At 39.7% G+C, this 21,662-nt stretch overlaps 1 protein-coding gene across 7 annotated transcripts in view; it reads right to left on the bottom strand.

Annotated features, from left to right (window-relative positions):
- Positions 1–21,662, bottom strand: part of LTBP1 (latent transforming growth factor beta binding protein 1) — a 202,107-nt gene that overhangs the window by 164,963 nt on the left and 15,482 nt on the right. For all 7 annotated transcript variants that reach the window (XM_035557280.2, XM_035557270.2, XM_035557235.2 and 4 more), the window contains exon 3: positions 19,728–20,016. In XM_035557280.2, the coding sequence (XP_035413173.1) occupies positions 19,728–20,016 (289 nt within the window). The remainder of the gene's footprint in view (positions 1–19,727; positions 20,017–21,662) is intronic.

Raw genomic sequence — 21,662 nt, 5'->3', positions numbered from 1 at the left:
ATATATATATATACACACACACACACACACTTACTCCCACCCCCACCAGTATCTATATCATATACATGACATGAAGCATGACACTGAAAAAAAATACTAAGTTCAACTTCAAGAAATACTTGAAAGCTTAACACTCGCTGCTTTTTGCCACTGAGCTTAGGCGAGAAACCACCATTATACCAGAGAGAAGCACAGATCAGCGACACTGTAAACACAGAAAATCCTCTATTTCAACCCATGCCTCCAATTGCAGAAAACGTTATACTTGTGTTACAATCACTCCTCATTTTTTCTCACGCTGGGATAGAGCCATCATGTGATAGACCACATCAGCTGAATCCTTGCATAATACTGCTAGGTCTGGCTTCTCCAGCCTGCAGCTCTCATATCTGTGTCCAAAAGACATTATCACTGGGAAGAAACGGAAGAGAAGGACAATGGACATGGATTTTCCTTCCTGCTGCTATTTCCTTGAAGGCCAACTAATACTTTCCTCGCAGCTAGTTTGTAACATCACAGACAATTATCTCTGGTCTTCTGAAGAAGGGACTACAAATGAGATTCAACATATACCTGATCTGCGTGTGGAGCTTTCAAACTGAGATTTATGAAGTTGTGAAGGAGGCTCTGTACTTTTTTCTTCTCCTTCCTCATTTGCATCTTTGAGAGAAGGAGAAGCCTTGAGAAAGGTGTTGAATAGCACAGCACCCACAAATACCAGACTGGACATCTTGGATATACGGACATCTTGCAGGCCCTGGGTCTGCAATTTTGTCAGCCAGCCATGTCAGAGCGGCTACCGGACTGCTGTGTGCTTGCAAACAAGGGCCTGCAAGATGTCTGCATCATAGAATGACTCAGGTTGGAAGGGGCCTTAAAGATCATCTCATTCCAACCCCCCTGCCATGGGCAGGGATGCCACCCACTAGATCAGGCTGGCCAAGGTCCCATCCAGCCTGGCCTTGAACACCTCCAGGGATGGGGCATCTACAACTTCTCTGGATATCTTATGTGAGCAGCTGGTTTGGCTTCACACAACAGAGCAAGGAGAACCAACACATCTGCTCCGAATGTGAAAATTCTGAGAAGATAAAACCTCAGTCATTGTTCACTGAGAGAAACAATACTAGGACAGGGGGAACACCATGAGCATGAGCTCACATCAGGCATTTGCCTGAGTAGGCAGGAAGATGAGAGGCAGCTGTACCAACGGTGTTAGTGAGCAGAGGATGGAGGCTCTGTTGCTGATATTAACTTCATAACTGAACAAATGGGGAGAGGGAGACCAGACTGTGAGGAAAAAAAAAGACAAAAAGAAAAAATAACATACACAGGAGCCACTGTACACTTATGCTATGGGCCAAGGATGGCCACGAGCAGAACAGACAGGCAAGCCTTCTATAATCCTTACAGCCTTGCTGCTTCTTAACTTATGAAAAGCTTTTTCCTCACTTCTGCATACAGGTAGATAGAAACTGTTACAGTATAAAGGCTTTTTTTCATACCTAAAGCAATCTACTTACACCAAAATATCATCTTCCACACACAGTTATTCTTAAAGAGCAGCTTTTTTTTTCTCCAGTTTAGCATAACTTTCAGTGCAGCAGAAGCACACTAAAGCACTTTGTTGAGTAAAAAACTATAGCAAGTCTCTTCCCTCATAAAACCGAAGACAAAAATCCACAAGCATCTGAAAAGCTTACCCAATTTCAGAAGCCCAATTTCCTACTAAAATGAAAATGAATCAGGTGGATCTTGAGAATATTCAGATTTTAAAGAATAACTTTAAAAATTTTTGCATTATTCTGCTTCTTACTGTGTGAAGGCCTGCAGTTCTCCATTCTACAGTGTGCTGCATGAAACTTCGTAGTGCCACAGTTCCAAGTGCTTTATTATTATTTGTAAAATAATGCATAATAATCAAAAAGAAAAACATTTTAAAAACAACATTCAAAAAGACAAAGTTCAGGCTGAGCTTTTAGCCACAACTATTTTTCCTGACTACTGATCACTTGATTTCTCAACTGTAGCTTCTATGAAGACTTTTTGTAGCAAACTGACTTCTTTTTTAGTTTGCCTGCAAACTCTGATTTCATTTAACTCAGGCCTGCTCTCTAAATTAATTGAGACAAAGATGATAACAAATAGACTGTACAAACAACTACAGTTGATTGAAACTGGTTCGTTTTTTTCCCCAGTAAAGCAGGAAAAAGAGAAGCAGGAAGGAACAGAAAAGCCAGGAGCTGACACTTGAAGAAATGAGTGCATTATAAAATTCAACTCTATGTAATAACTTCAACAATTAAACTGATATATTTTCAGCAGAACATCACAGTAATACTCAGTGTAACTCAAACTGAAACTAATAGTTTCATACCAATACCTGAGGCACAAAAACAAGGTCAAAACCAGCTATGGCTCCCTATAACCAACTGCTTGTGTTTAAACATACAACTGAAAGAAGTTCTGAAAGCTTGTGCCAAGCATGCTAAAAAGCTCTAAAAATAAGTGCTCTATAGCAAGAAACTAAATATCATTTTAAGAAGCTGAAGATTTTAAAAAACACATGGGCAGTGTATTCTATACAGATAGAAAAGTTTCAAAATATTTTTGATTACTACAGCTGTATGGTACTCAGTGTACCAGGAAGACGCTTAATCAGAATATGAACTACTTCCGACATGAGTCACTGGTACTTTAGAACTTTATGTATATTATCAAGAGACACAAACTTAGTAAAGTCACATCGAGTTCAGTATCTAAAGCAACTTGACAACTATTATGTAGACTTATAACATATCCCTCTCAGCATCAAAAAGGGACTTTGACTTTGAACTGTACTTGTGGGAAGAGAAACACTTCACAAGCATTCCCACAGAATTTTGTATCTACAACAGTGCAGCCACCAAAGACTGAACAGAAACATGTGGCAATCACCAGCTTTTATTGCCTCTTTGGTTTCATTCTTTTAGGCTGGATAGCTTCCCCCATTTTTTTTATTTAAAGAGAAAATAACAGACTATTCAAGTATATTTAAATGGCCATAATCTAAATAAAATGGCAGTGTGTAATCATTTGCTATAGAGATGCATTGTCTACAGTGTAGTCTAACAAGCTGAAGATTATGCCTGCCAAGCTCTGCACCTCAAAGCCCAGGTTCACAACTCTTACAGCATTCAGGACATGTTTTGTAACAGTTGCTGAGAAGAATCCTTCAGTTTAAAAGAGTCAAGCCAAAACTTGGCAAACTTGGTCTTGTTTCAAGAAGGAAGCTTTCTTTTGCCAAACTTGAAAAGGAGTGGATTTTAGCATTTCCAGCTTGGAAAAGAAAAAAAGATTATTTTTATGATTGCATACCTTAAATTAAAAGAAACAAAAAAACCCACAGCAGCTTTATGTTTTAATACTCTAACATAATCTTAATAAGGATGAATATTTTGCCCATATAAAGAAAATTAAATTAATTTAAAATGTTGCAGAGTGCACATGAAGAATAACATTTTCAAGAAGGGAGCTTAGCCAATGAAAGCAAAGAATGCTTTTTAAATTGGGAATCATCAGCTAGTTTCCATAGCTACTTTTTAAACAACTGTAAGCTTGATCATTTCTTAGAACAACCTTGTTTACTATGAATAACTAAAATAGGTGTTCTAAGAAAAAGCTACTTGAAAGCATTTACAAGCAAGTACAATGATTAACAGTGGCTGCTGTTCTAAACTTTTTAAAAAGAAAAGCCGTGTATTATCTGCTGTTTGCTTATATTTTAACATTTACCTTTTTTAAAATATTACTACTGAATATAGCATAACCCTTAGATAACCCAAACAGGATTCCAGTCTTGCCATGCGAAACACTTCAGAAATACACAGCAAGGCGAAATTACAGTGCAAGGATAACACAGGCCAAATACAGAAAGAAGTTGGAGTGAAAGAAGAGCTCCAATAGAGGAACAGACTTCCCAAAGCAAAAGAGAAGATGAGCAACAATTAGTCAGCAGATCTCCCCCAGGTCATTTTTATAAGTAACTTCTTCCATTTTCACCAATGACAACACAATATAAGTAAATATCAGTTAAGTAGACAGCAGCTGCATCACCTCATCCTAGTATGAACAAACAATGTACCTCATACAAAAAGAAGGTGCAGTTCATGTTACAGAGAAGGGTAATACAGCAACATCCTGGTGGCGGCTCTGCCACATACAGAGCAATCTGGATGTTGTGAAAGCTAAAGGAACTCTAGGTCTCTGTCCATACATCCAAGGCCAAGCTGCATCTTACCTTTGGGTAAAGTTAAAGCACTTGTTAGAGAAGCTAGATTGTATTTATACAGTTACCCTGGTTCATTTCATGACCCAGAGGAGAATCCAGAAGCCTGAAGATTAACCCCAATGACATCTCCAAAAGGAGCAAAACATGCAAGCATTGCAGGAATAACTGCATTTGTAACAGTGGGCCCAGATCTGGGGTGGAAGACTCCACCTGCAACCACAGATTATTCAAAGCACTCTAATACCATAGCACTCAAGAACAAACAGCAATGTACACCTGCAACAGTTCTCCAAAGAAGTGTTGGTAACTGCTTGACAGTGAAATGTCAAGAAGACTGTGAAGAAGTACATACATCCTCTTCCTGTAAGACCTTGATCGTAGAATCACAGATGGGCTTGGGTTGGAAAGGACCTCAAAGACCATCTAGTTCCAACTCCCTGCCATGGGCAGGGACACCCTCCCACTAGATCAGGTTGCTCAGGGCCTCATCTAACCTGGCCTTGAACACCGTCAGGGATGGAGCATCCACAAACTCTGGGCAACCTGTTCCAGTGCCTCACCACCCTGTGAGTGAAAAATTTCCTCCTAACCTCTAATCTAAATCTCCCCTCTTTTAGTTTAAAGCCATTCCCCCTCATCCTGTCATTATCTGATTGAACAAAGGAGTTGCTCTCCATCTTTTTATTTTTTTATTTTTTTTTATTTTATTTTTTTTACAAGACCCCTTTAAGTACTGAAATGTTGCAATGAGGTCACCCCAGAGCCTTCTCTTCTGTAGGCTGAACAGCCCCAGCCCTCTCAGCCTTTCTTCACAGGAGAGGTGCTCCAGCCCCTTGATCATCTTGGTAGCCCTCCTCCGGACCTGCTCTAACAGCTCCACGTCCTTCTTGTGCTGGGGGCTCCAGACCTGGATGCAGCATTTAATCACCTAAGCAGCTAGAAAGAAAGTCTGCTCCCCAACAAAACAACCACCCAGCTAGGTAGAATGTGCATCTCCCTTCTCCATTGGGAACTAAAAAAGGGGGTAAAATGTCACTCCTCAAAAGACAAGCTATTACAGAAAGCAATGACAGACTGACTACTCTGGAATCAGCCTCAGAGGATCTCCTTACAGGGACACTGCACACAGAATTAGCTGTTCCTCCTCTTTGCTTTTTTAATAATAGCAAAATTTGGCACTGAATGGGAATGGGAAAAAATACTAAGTTTATACACCTTTTTCCTTATACAAACTCATTCTCTTCAGTCTCCATCACCTGAATTCCCATTAGAAATGTTCTGAGTGTACAGCTATGGGTTACATCTCTTTCTAATCTTACTTCCAGAAGCAGATCAAAAGACAATCCAATCTATGAATTCACTGGATTTCTAAATAGTCCATCAAAAAAGTGATAGATACAGCCCTCCAGTGTACAACAGAAGAAAAACATTTCAGGATGCAAAGTATTCCCTGCAGCAAAAAGCCTCTGGGACAGTGAAAGAGGAGATGAGGGGAAGCTGACTTCTTGTTAAGGACCTGCATGTGTGCAACAGCTGGAATTCCCAAACAAGCATTATATAATAACAAAAAGCAAAAGCTGTTCAAAGCAATAAGGAGGCACAGCTGGGACTGCAATCAGCAGTTGTCCTCTGCTTTAGAGCTTCAAGGTTCTAGTGCAGGAAGCAAGAGACACACTTGAGCTTTTGCTGCAGTAATAGATTATCACAATTTAAGTACAAAATGCACACATGCTGAGCCTCACAGTAATTATTAATTTGCCAGTAGCATCAATTCTACAACCATCCTCACCCATCACACAGAATCCAGAACAAAATCCATATCAAAGAGGTCATTAAGATCATTCATCAGTTGTACAGGTTGTACATCTGATTGATACTTTTTTCGGAAGCATATACAGGCTATAAAACATTAAAATAGTCTAAGGAAAGAGCTCTCCCAGTACAAAACCCATACAGAGAAAGATAGGTAATTAAACTTTTTACTCCCCAGAACTGTCGCACTCTAGAAGTACTTAAAGGGATTCTAGAGTCAGATACTGCTGTCCAGAGGTAATCACTGAAGATTATTACAAAAGCAGCAAGTTTGTCTTATGTATTTGTCTTATGCCCTAAAGTCTGAAACTTTTTGCTAACAGAATGCAAAAACAAGGAGCCAGAGACGTAGACTGTTTGTTTCACTGTGTGGCTCTAAGTGGTATAAACATGAGGGATATTTGTCAGGAACGGGAATGGAGGAAGCTCTACAGAAGAGACAGACTTCATTTCAAGCTTAACAGAACTAGGTCGATGGCTTATCATAGTCTAAGAATATCATAGTAGAATTTTTAAATTGAAGAATGGGAAAGAAAGTATACAGCTCTGAACACAGTCATACTTTTAGTGAAGCCAGTGTACTCAAAGAAGAAAGCAAAAGTTGGTACCAGTCAAACAGGTAACAGTGAAGAAGAGCTAGAACAAGCAGTATGTTTTAAACAGGTATAGAGCAGGCAACCAAAACGTAAGTACCTGTGCTTCTGCATGAAACAGCACAAGTTCAAGTCAGTGAGTGGTCAAGACTGACCAGCATTATATAGGCATATTAGGAAGGAAGTATCACTACCTAGGAAAACAGGAGGACTAGGAAAAATCAGTGGAAGCTGTAAGACTGATGTTACCTATTAAGGAGTAGCCTCCCAAAATAGGTCAGCAAATTAAAAACATCAATCACTAACAGAGCATCTCTGTAGACTGTAATTTCCTATGGAGAAAACACAGCATTAAGACTGTATTAGCAGCTGCTTAAGACAGCAACAGCTATCATATCACTGAAGCTGTAAAGACAGGAAGTGATAATATGAAATTCCAGTTACACCCAAGCAAAAGCACGAAAACTAAGTTTTTAGATGGGATTAACAACATCTTCATGGATCACCTAGTCAGGAACCCAGAAGAGAACAAAGTCTTGGTTTAGCCAAATTTGTGTATAGAATCCAATTCAAGTGTTACCAAAGAAGAGATGCTCCAAGAGTGAGCAAAACTTGCTTACAGTTAACATTCCTGAAGGGGGAACAAAAGGCAAAAGATTCACTACAGCAGTTCTTAGTTTCAAAAAGAATGAACATAAAATGGAAGCTAACTAAAAAAAATCAATGAGCTGAAAGCCTGCCCAAAAGTCTTTCAACCCAATAAGCTATGTATTAAAGGAACACGCAGAGAAAAGGCCAGAGAAGAAAATCTCAATTCTTCCCATCTATGTTCGTCATAAAGAAGCTTAGAAAGGTTCCTATGCCTTTCTTTATGAGGGATTCTCACAATCCAATTCAAATTGCAGCACAGAGCTGGTCGTGGAACAGTCAGTCAACACCAAGAGGTCATTAAACCTGAAAATTTTCACCCCAAACTTCTAAAATTTAAGCCAAATTCTACCCATCTACTAACGCTGTACTCAGGCACAACAGAAGCCAATAGTTCTCTATTGTATATATATTGAATACAGTAACTTTCGTCCACTGTATAAAAAAAGCATCGGACAGGGTTTTATTTGCCTTACTATTGGTATGGGACATGTTTTTAACACTGCTTGTCACAATCCATGCACAATGCCTGAAGAGGCAAATCAAACAGTGAGCTCTTCAAGACTGATGCAGATCTTGACTCAAGCTGTTTTCCCCCTCATTGTAATGAAGACTGACTCAGTTGGCTTCCTAGCTTAGCTGAGACATGGCTGAACAACAAGGCAGGGGCTGGAGGATGCCCCTTAACCCATTCAGTTGATCCTTCCATCCCACTGAAGACAGTATCAGTAGAGGAGAACTGAAGAGCCAGACAACAATTTCCTCGATATTACACCAGGACTGGCCAGCCATTTCTTGCACCAAAGTTCTCCTCAGGCAAGTGGTGGCACAAAGCCACGTGAACCCATAAACCAACTAGCTACTGCCATCACACACATTAACCTCATGCTACAGATAAACCTCCAGATTAAAGGTGGTTTGGGATTCCAGTCGCTCCCTATAATTTAAGCCTCTGCATCAAAATGAGATTCTCTTTCTGAGAACTCTTCCTGTTAAAGATAGTAATGAAAACACTGAACATCCTCTAACACCTGTTTGTAAGACCTTCACATCACTAGATGATTGCTCAAGTCTGGATAAAACAATGTGTTCCCTTACCAATAGGCTGCACCATCTCAAGAACAGTAATAATCCAAACTGTATGACTGTACAACTCAAACTCATTAATGTCTTGTGTGGTGGTGGTGATACTTGATCCTTTCAAAATCCCTTCCAAGATGTTTGTTTTTCTGGTGGATAGAGACTGAATTTTTTTTGTCTGAAAGCTTACATATGTTGTTGAGTTCAGCAGAGACTCCTTTTGATGGACTGGAGCTAGAAAGCATCTGGCCACGTGAAGTACTCTGCACATGCAGCGAGTGACCTTTCAGCAGCACGTTGGCTTCTATTCACCAGAAAAACACAAAGATATACTTAAAGGAATTTTGAAAGGATAAAGGTGTGGTAAAAATCACAAATGTTCAGATCTAAAAGGTCTTATAAACAAGCCAGAGCAACACACTGGACTTTGTCCACCAAAACACCCGGAGGCTTCCCTCAAAACAATTTGCAGAAATGATCTGCGCACTTCTACCACCGTGAGCTAAGTAAACCTATCAAATGGCTAGTCTATTTTCTAGCAAATTTAGATCTGTTTACCTTTCACACAACACTTAAGGAAGGTTATGGTCCACTACTCTGCTTCAGACCTGGGTCCGTTACAGTCTAACTGGCAGCAAGAATACTCAGTCCAACACAGGTAACTACAAATTACCCACCAGCTTACAGACTCACTCCAGGCCTAAAACCACTAAAGGCAATTAACTGAAGTGCACAGAGAGGATCTACCTCATTGGAGTAAGGTTCTCTAATTCAGGAAGCTGAACAAGAGACCCCGTGTCTTTGTGCTGCAGTGGTGAGAAAGCCAAAGAGGTCTGAAGATCACGATAGGAACTTGCAGTTACCTTCATAAGCATTCTCACTCCTTGTGGCCAGGAGCATTGAAATGGATGCCAATGCAGCTCAAAAAATACACCACGACTCAGACTGATATCACCGTCATCACAAAATCATCTCCATGTTCGCTGCCAACGCAAATGATCCCAGTCTTGATGGTGACCAGCTATCCCAGCTAAACAGTGAATTCAGCTCCTGCAGCCCGATGACTGCATTCCCCTAGAATGATGAATGGAGGTGCTCTTGAGGGCTGACTCAGTGCCTGGCAGTGGGAAGAGATGAGTAACTACCTTTGAACCAGTTTTTGTTCTAGCACACATACATCAATAGTACTGCCAAAGACTACAGAAGCGAAAATAGCTGCAGTATCAGAATGGTCTCAAAAGACTTTGTTTCAACTTTGGTTGATGCCAGAGATCCTTGACATATGCCTAGGGCTGCTGCGGCAATTAAAATCAATCATGCCTTCAACTAACTTCTCAGCACCACCTTACTAGTCCTCAAATGCTTCTGATCTTCATCAGAACACGTGAGGACACAAAGCCTCTCAGTGAAAATGTAAACTCATACAGAGCCTCTATTTACATAAGGAGACCCCTGTGCAGAATGCCCTGACATATTAAGAAAAAATGTAAATTACTGTTTTGTAATTTCTAGCATGACTTAATTAAACAACCATCTATATTACTACGTTTAAGTTTGATATCAAGATCCAACACAGCTGATTTTTCTCAGAAGAATGATTATGTGCAGCAGATATAGAAGGAGAATGAGAGAGGCGTCACTTTTTTTTTTAATCCAGAATAAACTTTTAAAAAACTTTAATAGCAAAGCACTGAGAACTCCAACTCACCCACAGTGGGAAAACAGCAAAAATTAACTTGTCTAACAGATAAAGATCTTTTCTGGAGAGCAGCACAGGATGTCTCAGCTGGACAACAGCTGTGAGGAACTACACAAGAGGAAAGGTGCTGTGCCCCAGTATCCTTGGTATAGACGGACAGCTGGCTTCTAACCCATGGGATGTCAGGTGATGGGCTCTAGGCAAGAAGTCTGAGCAGAGATGTGATATTAACAGCAACCCACAACAGAAAGTACCTAAGGACGAGCATTGAGCATTTCCTCCTCTACACACACACAGTTTTAGCCAGGCACTTTGCTGTTGCTTTACTGCCCCCAAGCCTAACCCCACACGTTAGCATTGCAGGCTGAGTTTGTGAAGACAGCTACACCAGACCAGCAATTCATGGAGGGGGGACAGACACCATGCACCAGGAAAAAGGCAAACTAAATTTTCTGTTCATTTTCCTTCTCAGTTATTATTTGCAGAAATAGAAGTATAAGCCCCTTTTGGGGAACTCGTTTCTTTAAAAGAAGGTGTCATGTACCATTCCCTCTCTAGCTGCAATGTGCTCTGCAATAAAAGTAGAACAGGAGAAGCATACAAAGCAAATAATTCGGGGTTGACTGTGACTGCATCTCATTTGGTTTTAATTTTGGTATTAGTAATCTTTCTACTGAAGCCATAAGAGAATACAATAGAGCTCATGTATTGATTTGTGTCCATCTGCCATTTGAAGAAAAGAGGATTCACTTCAGCATTCAGTAGAAAGACAATTATGCACAATGAACAACATAGATGGTTCAAAAAATGTGCTGCCAATAAATGACATATTCCAGGGAATTCAAACCACCCTTTTCAAAATTCTGGCATTCTGCAACATGAAAATAAACTCTAAGTAGAAGGAAAAGCAAAGCTTGCCACCTACTGCCCAACAACATAATAGTATGTACTAGTATTGTCTATCCTTCCTTTTAACAGACTTTGCTTTTGAAACTCATTTCCCTGACACAATACGTACAGAACTTCATCTTCCGTCGTCTTTTTAATAACAGAAAACACAAAGCACCCAAAAGCAGTATTTTGTTTCAACTGTTTTTAAGCTGTTTATGAAATCCCTTAGAAGTCTGAAGCATCTTTTATCATAGCACCTACACTGAAAGAGAATTCCTTTTAATGTCATTCAGTGGTGGTATGGGCTCTAATAAAGACTGTCTTCTGCTGGATGGTAGGTTTTCTGTATAGAGCATACGTCAAATAGAAAATATATATATTACAACAGACAAAACTTGTAAGAAAATATTTTTCCTGTACACACCTATAGAGGAGATTTATTTTATCTATAGATTGCAGTAGTAAGAGAACAGGGCTGTAACGAAGACTACTTTATTCAAAATATTTCCTTCAACCTGCAAGCTCGATGTATCAACTGAAGAAATGGGTCTCTTTTTGTTCACAAGCACAGGGAAATTCTCTTAAATAATTGCAATGCTTTGGTGAACTACTGGCCTACAGTTATTTGCATGTAGTATTTTAGGAGAATGGTGTTTTCTGAATAGCAGTAGGTCCTCTGCATAACATAGGAGGCTACTTAAAGTCAAGTAGTTGTATTCAATTGCTTACAGAACTTCTGAGCACACTAGAAAACACATCTTCACATGTAGTGATGTGGACAAGACATTTCAAATTAACCACCAGTCCACCCTCTGGTACTCCAACACCTTTCTCGTTAAAACCCTATGAGATAATTCAGGGAAAGTTTGCTAGAGCGGGCAATCAACAAGAATTTACTGCAGATCTCCCTCTAGCAGAATACTGGCTGGTAAAATCCAATGTTTGAACAGTAACACAGAAAATTACACTTTCTCCAACTGCCTAGCCTTCTTCAAAGTCTGCATTCGTGTCCTAAATACACGGTCACACACACAAAAAAATCACTCATCGTATACTGATGAGCAGTAACCTTCAAAATCCAACATAAGACTACATGATTAATAAACCCCCATGACAGTGGTTACATTAACAACTGATTACACACTGAACTGAATCCAAGAGCTTTGGATTCCTGAGAGGAATTTATTGAAGTACAAGGATGTATGTCATACCAAACCTTCTTGGAGCTTAGGTAAAATAGAAACTGCTTTTCAGTAGGAAAAAGTATGGCTCATAGTGAAGAAAAATATTCAGACCTAGCACTGAAGAAGAGTGAGTTTATTAGAGATGAAGTATATGTCTCTTGGGGATCCTAAGTCATGAGCCAAGCAAGCTATTCATAGATGAGATATCAATGAGGCATTTGTCATTAATCAGACAGGTCCAATCCTGAAAATATGTCTGTCTTTGTCTAAGGCCAGCCCACATCATTCTCTGAATAAAGATTCTTGAACCATCTAGTTATCTGCTACAGAAGCAAAATGCTAAAATTAAGTAAACGCCTCAAGAGGGGTTCCTTGTGTCTTTGTTATCTATTTAATAAGGTTATTAAGAATGAACCCTCAATATAGATCAAGTGTTTAGACAACAACAGAAGTTGTACTAATATCCAAGACCAAAAAAAACCCCAGATGATACCTGCAGCTTATCTTATTTTTGAAGGGCTGAAGATTAAATATTAAGCAAAATTGCTGATACAAAGAACAAAGGCAGACACATCTACAAACATACTAAGCCTTTCCTCTAATATCCCTAAAACAGAGGAAAACATTCCTGGTTCATTGATTATTTTAACACTAAAGAAAAAAACATTTTTCTGAACACAGAATACTGTTAAATCATATATATGAGACCAGCAAGAAACCCTATTCTCAATTTGGTTTTCTTTCTTTGGATGTTAAAGGTACAGATGTATTTTAACAATAGGCATTGGTTTTCCAAATCAGCCTCCTGAGATCTAGTCCTACAGCTGTGTAGAGAAGGGAATGAAAATGACATGAAAATGAGTCCCATTAGCTTATTATTCTTACATGCTCCAAGTGTAACAGCTAGTTGAAATAAAGGTTTTAGTTCATCCGTGTCCTATATATCACTGTCATTGCGCAGTAGTTTGCTTTTAGGAACAAACGTCTCACTCCTTCTACCTGAGCAGGTTAAAAAGCATCCTGCAAGTATAAAATTATTGAATAGATGTTTTGGTATCACAAACCATTGCTAATGGAGCCATCCTTTTTTAAAGCAAGTGTTTTGAATGCTTGGGAAGACTTTTGTCTTGGAAAGACAAGAGCATTATCCCAACCTGAAATTTAACAAAGTAAACCATCCTTATTGGAACTGAAAACGTGCTGTAATGCTACCCATGAAAAGCCATGCAGCACCTTAGTCCCAGCAAGCTGCTGGGAAAAAAGTGAAGCTCTGCATATATTAAAACTCCAACAATTTTAGGGACTATTAAGCATTAAACCACATATTGTTTGCCAACATCTTTTGAAATACTTCCTCGATAAATAGAAAAGAATAATAGCAGCACAATTTCAAAAATTATGAAGTGGAAAAGCCACACTGAAAGCTCACACACCAGTTTGCAACACAGCAACAAATAGCATTTAACTCCTCATTAAATCCACTTATTATGCATCTTCATGCAGACACTGAATGGCCAGGCACATGGTTTTTCAGCTAGGAAAAAAATGTTGAAAAACACTAATGTTTGGATTGGTGGCTTATATTCCTGTTTTCAACCAAACTGAAAGCATCAGTAGAGTTTTTGAAATAATGATCTTTACGGAAAAGCTGTATTACAAAAGCAGAGGCAATGACTTCTACACACACAGAGCATGTCTACATCGTTATGTCTGTATTTTGCTGTTGTGAACATTAATGTGAACATGTTCCAGTAGCACTTGAAGACAGTAACTCAGTGACAAGCTAATTTAAAAGTGAAGGCCACCTTGTGGAGTGCATTCAATTTGCTGGGATCATGGGAAGGAAGGGTACAACAACTCTCTCTCGAAAGCAATGCGTCTTACAGGGCAATACAGACAAACAGCCTGCATATATGTTTTTCAAGTTGATTAGGAAAAAAACCTAATGACCTATGAATACCTCAGTACACCGCAGCTCCCTACGGCAGGCCTCTTGTTACAAGCATTATTCAAAGACACCTCAGAATCCATTCCAAATAGCTCACGATGGAAAACTAACTTTCCTGATTCTCCCTGGAGCCACCTAGCATTAATGAACCTATAACAAGTGCAGGAGTACATTACTTTTTAGAAGCCTACACTAAAGGGATGCAGCCATCAGCTTACCACTGAAGACAGACCACCAGTTTTCCACCTCTCTGTGACGCAAATAGTGGGCTCAAGAACTGATGGACAAACCTCACCTCTGACCACTGGAGTTAAATTTTGAAGCCTGAGAAGCAGAAGTTCCCTGATGTTGCAAAGCACATGGTGCTGATCCTATCTCAGCATTTAGATGTTCTTTTCTTGGAATAAAACCTACAGGACTGGGCTGTAGGAGCGCAGAACCTAGTAGCCTGGCTCTGAAGGCAAAAGGTAAAAGTCTGTAATTGCATCTCAAACAGCATAGCCGTGGCTTACTCTTAACCAAGGATTTGTTCAGGCCCTTCTGTATACTCAATATCCTCAAGTATGTGCTTAGGTGTATCAGTCCTAAGTGCACACACACATGAACGTGCTTAAGTACACAGATTAAAACCCAAGTTGCACCAAGAAAAGGAAAAAAAGCAGCTTTAAGAATATTCATATGGAATATCTTGCCTAGAAGGAAAAAAATTGATTTTCCAAGATGTTATCATTGGAATTACAGTTCAGTTCCTTCCAGATCCTCTGTGTTCCCTGAGAGAAGAGATGGTCTCGTCTCCTGAAGAAAGAAGGTAGGGTATCATACAATTTCTTGGCTTTGAAGGGAATCAGGGTCACCAACAGAGAATAAAAACAACCGAAGTACAACTTCCAGAAGTTAAGAAGCCATCACAGATTTTCTAGTTTTAGCTTAGCTTAAAGTTGGGTTATTTTGGTTTGTTTACTTAGGTTTTGTTTGACTTCTATGATGAGATGGCTAGTTCAGTGCACGGAAGAAGTGTGATGGATGCTTTTAAGCCAGACATTAGCAAGGGCTTTAATAGCCTTCTGTTAGATTGTAGAATCTTTCTTACTTTCTAACTATTTTTCTTGGAGAAAAATTGGTGAAACACGGATAATTGGATTATAAAGCAGGTGAAAAACTGCCCGGACTGCCTGGCTGTATGGATGGTAATCAGTCATATGAAGTCCAACTTGCAGGAGGTTAAGTGAGTAACTAGGCATTTTCCTGAAAAGATCAATACTGGGACTGATATTGTTCAACTTTTTTTTTCCCCCTTGTCTAGGGGAAATGAATAGTCTCAGCAAGTATGCAGACAATTCCAGTGTGGAGGAGTTGGCTGTTATACCAGAGGGCTGAAGGATTTTGACGGGTTGGAAAAATGGGCTTGCAAGCTCAAAAGCAAACACAAAGTCCTGTATCTGAAATGCATCAACCATGTGTAAAAGCACAGGTTTGGTGTTGAAATGACTGGAAAGCATCCCCAAAGAAAACAATCTGAGGTTCTGTTCAACAAGCTCAACAAGTCATCAGCACACCCCTGAAGCAAAGAACACCAATCATATATTGGGCTGTGATAGCAACAGCATAGCTAGCAGGTCAAGGGACTTGTTATTCCCCTCTATTTGGTCTTTTTGAGACTGCATCTCAAGTACTATATCCAGTTTCAGGCTTCCCAAATTAAGAAAGATACCGACATAGTGAGGCGAGTCCAGCACACTGCATGAGCTGCATTTGTTCATTGCTGCATTGATTTCAGTAGGGTCACAACAGCATGGCCAATTCTCCTCTCAGTTGTTTTTTTTTTAATCTAAATTCACACTAATCTCACATTTATCCCTATTCAATTAGTAAGAATTAAGGAACTATTGGAAGAAAATATTACGTTCTTGAACAGAAGGAAAAAAGTAATACACAGGTTGATCAGATTCACTAAAGTTAACAAGTGATCTGCTTGCCTGTAAAAACATGGCCAAGAACACAGTTTTGGAGGGGAGCTCCTAGGAAGCATTGACAGGTGCATTAGACACACTGGTAATCCCAATTCTGTCACCTAAAGGCTGTGAATCCACCTCTCCTCCTTTGATGACCTTCGCTTTGCCCAGTACAAAAACAAACTTTCACATTTCATCAACAATTGCCTCCTGAAACTGCTGCTATTGCCTGAAGGAGCACTGCTGTGGCATTTAAGCATATTACTGAACTTTGGCTGGTTGATGCTATACTTTCTGGTGACCATTTTCAAAACCGTAATGGAAAGCTTACTTCAAAAGAAAAAAAAAGGCATTATTTTCTACTCCCACAGCTGGTAAATGCAGAAAATCAAGCCGTTGGTGCTATGCTGTTGCCAACATGTGAGAGAATGAGATGCGAATGGAACACTTGGAGTTCCTGGAGAGCTATCACAGCAACTCAGGACCAGAAAACACATCTGTTACTGAGATCAGAATTACCAACAGGTTCCAATAAGAAGCAGATTTTTGTTTCCAAGACATCACTTGTTTTCAATTACAGCCATCTACATCTTTTGCTAACATTCTTCCAAGATGAGGCCTTGTACCTGACAACATCCATCCCCAGCTCTGGGCTATGACAGTGTCTGGGTGTTCTAAATCCAAGATATTCCAGGAAATGAATCTCTCTCCAGGTTTCCTTCTGTTCAGCACCCTGTTCCTCAAAAAGAGATCTCTGGGAAGAAATACGTAAACTTCCTCCTTCCCTAAATATCATTGCTACCACAATCCCACGAAAACACATAAGAACACATCTCAGTGACTGAAGTTAGCAAAGCCGCATTCATAAACAAAACATAAAAGTTAGAGGATGGCAAAAGAGAAGCACTGTAGAGACAAGGACCTTCTCATAGGAGCTTATTTTGGTGTTCCAGGTTGGGTCCTGCACTGGCTCTCACCAGTCCTTGACAGCTTAGCATAGCAGCAGCGCCCACTTTAGCACCCATATTAGCGTATCAACTGCACCAACAGCGGATAATTCCATTCCTACCATAACCTTTCCTAGGTTTCTAGGAGTGGGAACAGGAAAAAGTCATTCCTACAAGATTTGAGCAGCCTTATACAACACATGAGATTACGAGACATTCAAAGGAGGAACTGAAACAGGAACTAGCCTGTTTGCTCTGCACAAATGGTAGAGCCCTGACCTCACAAGGATCCTTTAGCCCTGTAAATTACCCTGGTAGTCCATGAGAACTACTGCTAGCACTAATTTCAATAGTTACATCTAAACATGCACCTTCTTCTTGTTTTATACAACCACTTAGGTTTGTCAAACAGCTCATTTTCTCTCCATCTCCTGGCTCCTGTGTCTGGCTCTTGCTAAGGCTATAAGCTGGATTTCTCGTGACTACAAAGACTCAGTTACCCTTTCTCCCACTCTATTATTGAACTGTCTGAAAGTGATTTATCTTCATGTGATCTCAAAGACTAGCAATCCCATTTACCTTAAAAAGCCTCCTTAAATCTAGGAGAAAATCCTTAGGCTAAGAAGGGTCACATTAACAAAGCCCACCTGGGTTTGCAGTGTTTGCGAAAGCATGCAGAGGCTCATTGGATAGTAGACAACATGACTTTTTTCAGTCTGAAGTCAGTTCCTCTACATATGGGACATTGTCCCATGCAATCAGAAACAGACTTCGGTAAAGCATGGCACCCTTGCAAGTACCCTTTAGAAACACTTTGAGCATCAAAGCCTGGCGACCCACAGTAGCATGGAAAAATACCAGTTTATTGTCTTTTTTCATATGAAGGGAACCCTTTACCCATGAACCCAGCTTTTCCAGGAATAACGGAAAACAAACAAGTCTTCCCTGGAACCATCCACAAGCCCCTTCCTTCTAAGGACAGTTTGAGTGGGTGAAAGAGGACAGATTTTTTTTCCCCAAGCAAGAACGGCCTTTTTCTTTCTAAAAAAAAAAAGTTTTACTACCCAATTTGGAAAACTAGTGTTTCTTGCAATAGGAGGAAGAGCTCCTTGGGAATGCTTTTGTGTGGGGGAAGGAAGAAAGAGGCAGAAAGACATACAGTATACTCCACAGGAATCAGAACTGAAGAGATAGGAATTGCCTGGCCTCATTGTAATGATTTGCTCTATTGCACTTTGTGGGGCTAAGCACAGAAGCCAGGTGCTGAGGATTAGTAGTCCTGCTGGCCTGTATGGGAGGGAGCAGAGCAATCTGATTATTTTACTGGTAATTTCCCTTTCATATTAATCACTCTAATAACCCTGCTCACTGTGGGCTCAGAGTACTTCAAAATACTAAAACTGGGTGGCAATTTCTCTGTCCTTCAAGACTTTAAGTGTATTTGTTCTTAAAGCCCCCTCTCCTTCATCTTCTACATTTCTCAAAGAACCTATTGGCTTGGGGTTAAGAACTCCAATGGAACTCTAAATATTTAAGTTCCTCTTCCTATTACACACAAGATGCGTGAACCTGTTTTTACTTATAACCTCACACTTAGACAAACTAGGACACCACTAGAAGGAATCAGAAGGGTTTAGGAGGAAGGAACCCAACAGAGGTAAGCACCAGATATCACTGGCAGTGCCCAGTGATTTCTATTCTCAGAAGCAGCTTGGAGAGTTGTGGCAAGATGTACTTTGTCACCAGGAGCGTATAACTACTTAGGTGCAGTCTCGTATAATCTCACATTACCCTTCTGGCTTCACTTTTTATAATTCTGGGCAAGTGAAATAACAGTTTATCTCCCAGTCGCAATAATCTTGCTCTTGAGGCTGGAAGCAAGATGGACTATATCCTGCTTACAGCTATCCAAAAGTGACATCTTCAGAGGGCAACACATTTTGCCTGACTTCACCTGAATCTGGAAGTACAGCAGCTGCTGCAGACACCTTAAAACTGTCCACTCAATTTGATCACCAGGCTTCTGTGCACCTCTCTCCCCCCACATTATGTGCAACCCTGGAACAAGTTAAGGTCAGACATTAAAATAAGCAACATTACAGTTAGAGAAATTTCAGATTGATTTGAAGTATTTCATCTAATGAAAGTAATACTGAAGCCTGGAGGCAGAGGAAAAAATCTCTGACAATAGGTGTGTTTCTTTGCTTCCTATGACAGGCAGCTACAGACCTAAACCTCAAATGCAAGCAAACAGAAGTATCCATTGTAATAAAACTAAAAACATAACTAGGAAAAAAAGGGGGGGGGGGGGGAGGGACAAGTGTATTGATAGCAGAAGGGAGAACCCAGAACACATGCACAAAAGCTTACTCTCCCCATTTATGCAGTGTTGGATGCAGTGTTGGGAATTTGTTGTTGGTTAAACTCAGGAAGTCAGCAGCATAAATTAAGAATAACTCCTGTGAAGTTAATATAGCACTGTTATTCTAAGAAAAATAAGGCTGAATGATATTAAGGGATAATCTATTCAGGTGAGAAGATCTGGCTCACAAGGAGCCACTTAAGTCTTAGAGTTAAAATGTTCTTTAAAAATCAGTGAAAGGTTCCAAGTGTGACTATATGAAAACATTTGCAAGGAACAATATTTTATAAATCCAATATATTGGGCTTCTTGAAAAGCGAAAACAAACACGAAGCACTTACTGTGGTTGCATTTGCTGAGGTAATCCAACAGGAGGCTTCTGCTTAATGGTGAAAGCCATCTGAGTCATAGGGCCAACCTTTGGTGGGACCTGCACCTTTCGAGAGAAGGTCTGCTGGGCAGCTTGCTGGGGTATGGGCCATGGGGGAGCAACAGGGCTCCGGCCTTCAGTGGAAGACGTGTCTTGCATGACCGTGTCCTCACAGGAATTGCCTTTTGTTCCTGGCTTGCACACACAAAGCTGAGGTCGCAGGCACATCCCTCCATTTTGGCATGGTGGTGCACAGTTAGCTATGAAAAAACATTTTAAAAAGTACCTGTGAAACAAAGGATGATGGGAAATGCAAACCCACCCCACAATTAAAAAAAAGTGTTAATTGCTAGTGTTAATTGCAGTAATATTAACATTGCTAAGCTTCACAAAAGAGTTTGTAAGTTGGAACAGCTTTTACTGCTCTCCTACATAATACATGCACAACATTTGAACAGTTTAATAAAGTAAAATGTTGGTGAGCTAAAAAATAGGAAATGTGCAAGTTAACATCAAGAAATACAGCACTGTTTAAAATCTGTTAGTCTTCTGTACTCTTTCCCTACATGCTGCCTCCCTATACTATGACAACCAAAATGCATACTGATGAAAAATAAAAAATAGGCATATTATACAATTTTACTGCAGATCCAGGATTGGATTCATTCTACTATTTAAAATCACAGATCCCTTATATGCACCCAGAATGAATCATTACAGTCACATCAGAGATGACCAAAATGATGCAGAGGCATGAAACGATTCAACCCTTCCCCCTCTAAAGCCAAGATGCAATTCCCTCTGAAATTAACACCATAATAACAAAAAAAAAAAGGAAGAGGAAAAGAAAAAGCAGACACACAAGCTGATCCTACAAAGACATAGCTATACCTAGGGGCTGCGACAGACAGGTGTTTGTGATTATCTTGCACTAGCTGCTGTATGCTCTTTTGTACCACCAGTGCAGAGGGATAAGTTTCTTCAAAAGACAATTCACTTTCAGATACCCAGCTTCACACAGGATTAGTTACGCTCTGTTTGTGTTGCTCTATCCACTGGCTACAGAGGGAGTCTGAATAATTAGCCTACTCTCAACAGCCATCTCCTAGATCTAGTTAAAACAGGATCAGTTCCATTCTGGATGAGCAAGAAATATTGAGAAGAAGCAAACCTTACAGACAAAATGAAAAAACGTAAAAGCAGCTGCTGATCATATGTATACATAATACTACAAAGGTATGTGCCTCATTTCAGGATTTATTTTGGATGTTTAATTTTACAATGCTATTATATTTAGATAATGTTAAAATAACAAAGATGGCAAAACCAGTATCTTCTTATCCAGAGGATTAAATTTAATATCAAAATACAATTTGAATTAAAATATCAAATTTTTTTTTCATTTCTCTTAAAGATGGTATACAATGAAGCTTTTATGAGAAGATACGCTGCTGAGCAACACACTTTGCCTCTTCAAACTGAGCATACCTCTACTGTTGTTACAGATCTTTTTACATAGACAAAACAATATGCCAGATCAAAAGCTAAAGGTTTTACTAAAATAAGTAACACCATATCATAAGCCATAACATATGATACTATACCATACTCAGGTATATCCAATTTCAAAGTAATTTAGAAAAAAGTACACAGCCCTGTTACAAATAAAGTCAAACTGGAGCACTTGGAACTTTAATCAAGTTTTTATACATGCATTTATATACAAAGTACACATACAAGCACACATTAGAAAAAACTTGCTAGGGTGGAACTGTGTTAACTTGGTGCAACTTGTCAGCTGATAATACCAGCTGGTACAGATGTATCATGTATACCATCTGTGCACAGGGCACTAGAGTTACGTACACACAACTTCATTTACACGGTGTGCTCCTCACATGTAAAC

This window comes from Cygnus atratus, chromosome 3 (genome assembly GCF_013377495.2).
Source record: "Cygnus atratus isolate AKBS03 ecotype Queensland, Australia chromosome 3, CAtr_DNAZoo_HiC_assembly, whole genome shotgun sequence".
Lineage (NCBI taxonomy): Eukaryota > Metazoa > Chordata > Aves > Anseriformes > Anatidae > Cygnus > Cygnus atratus.
This window is presented reverse-complemented; position numbering and strand designations above follow the sequence as displayed.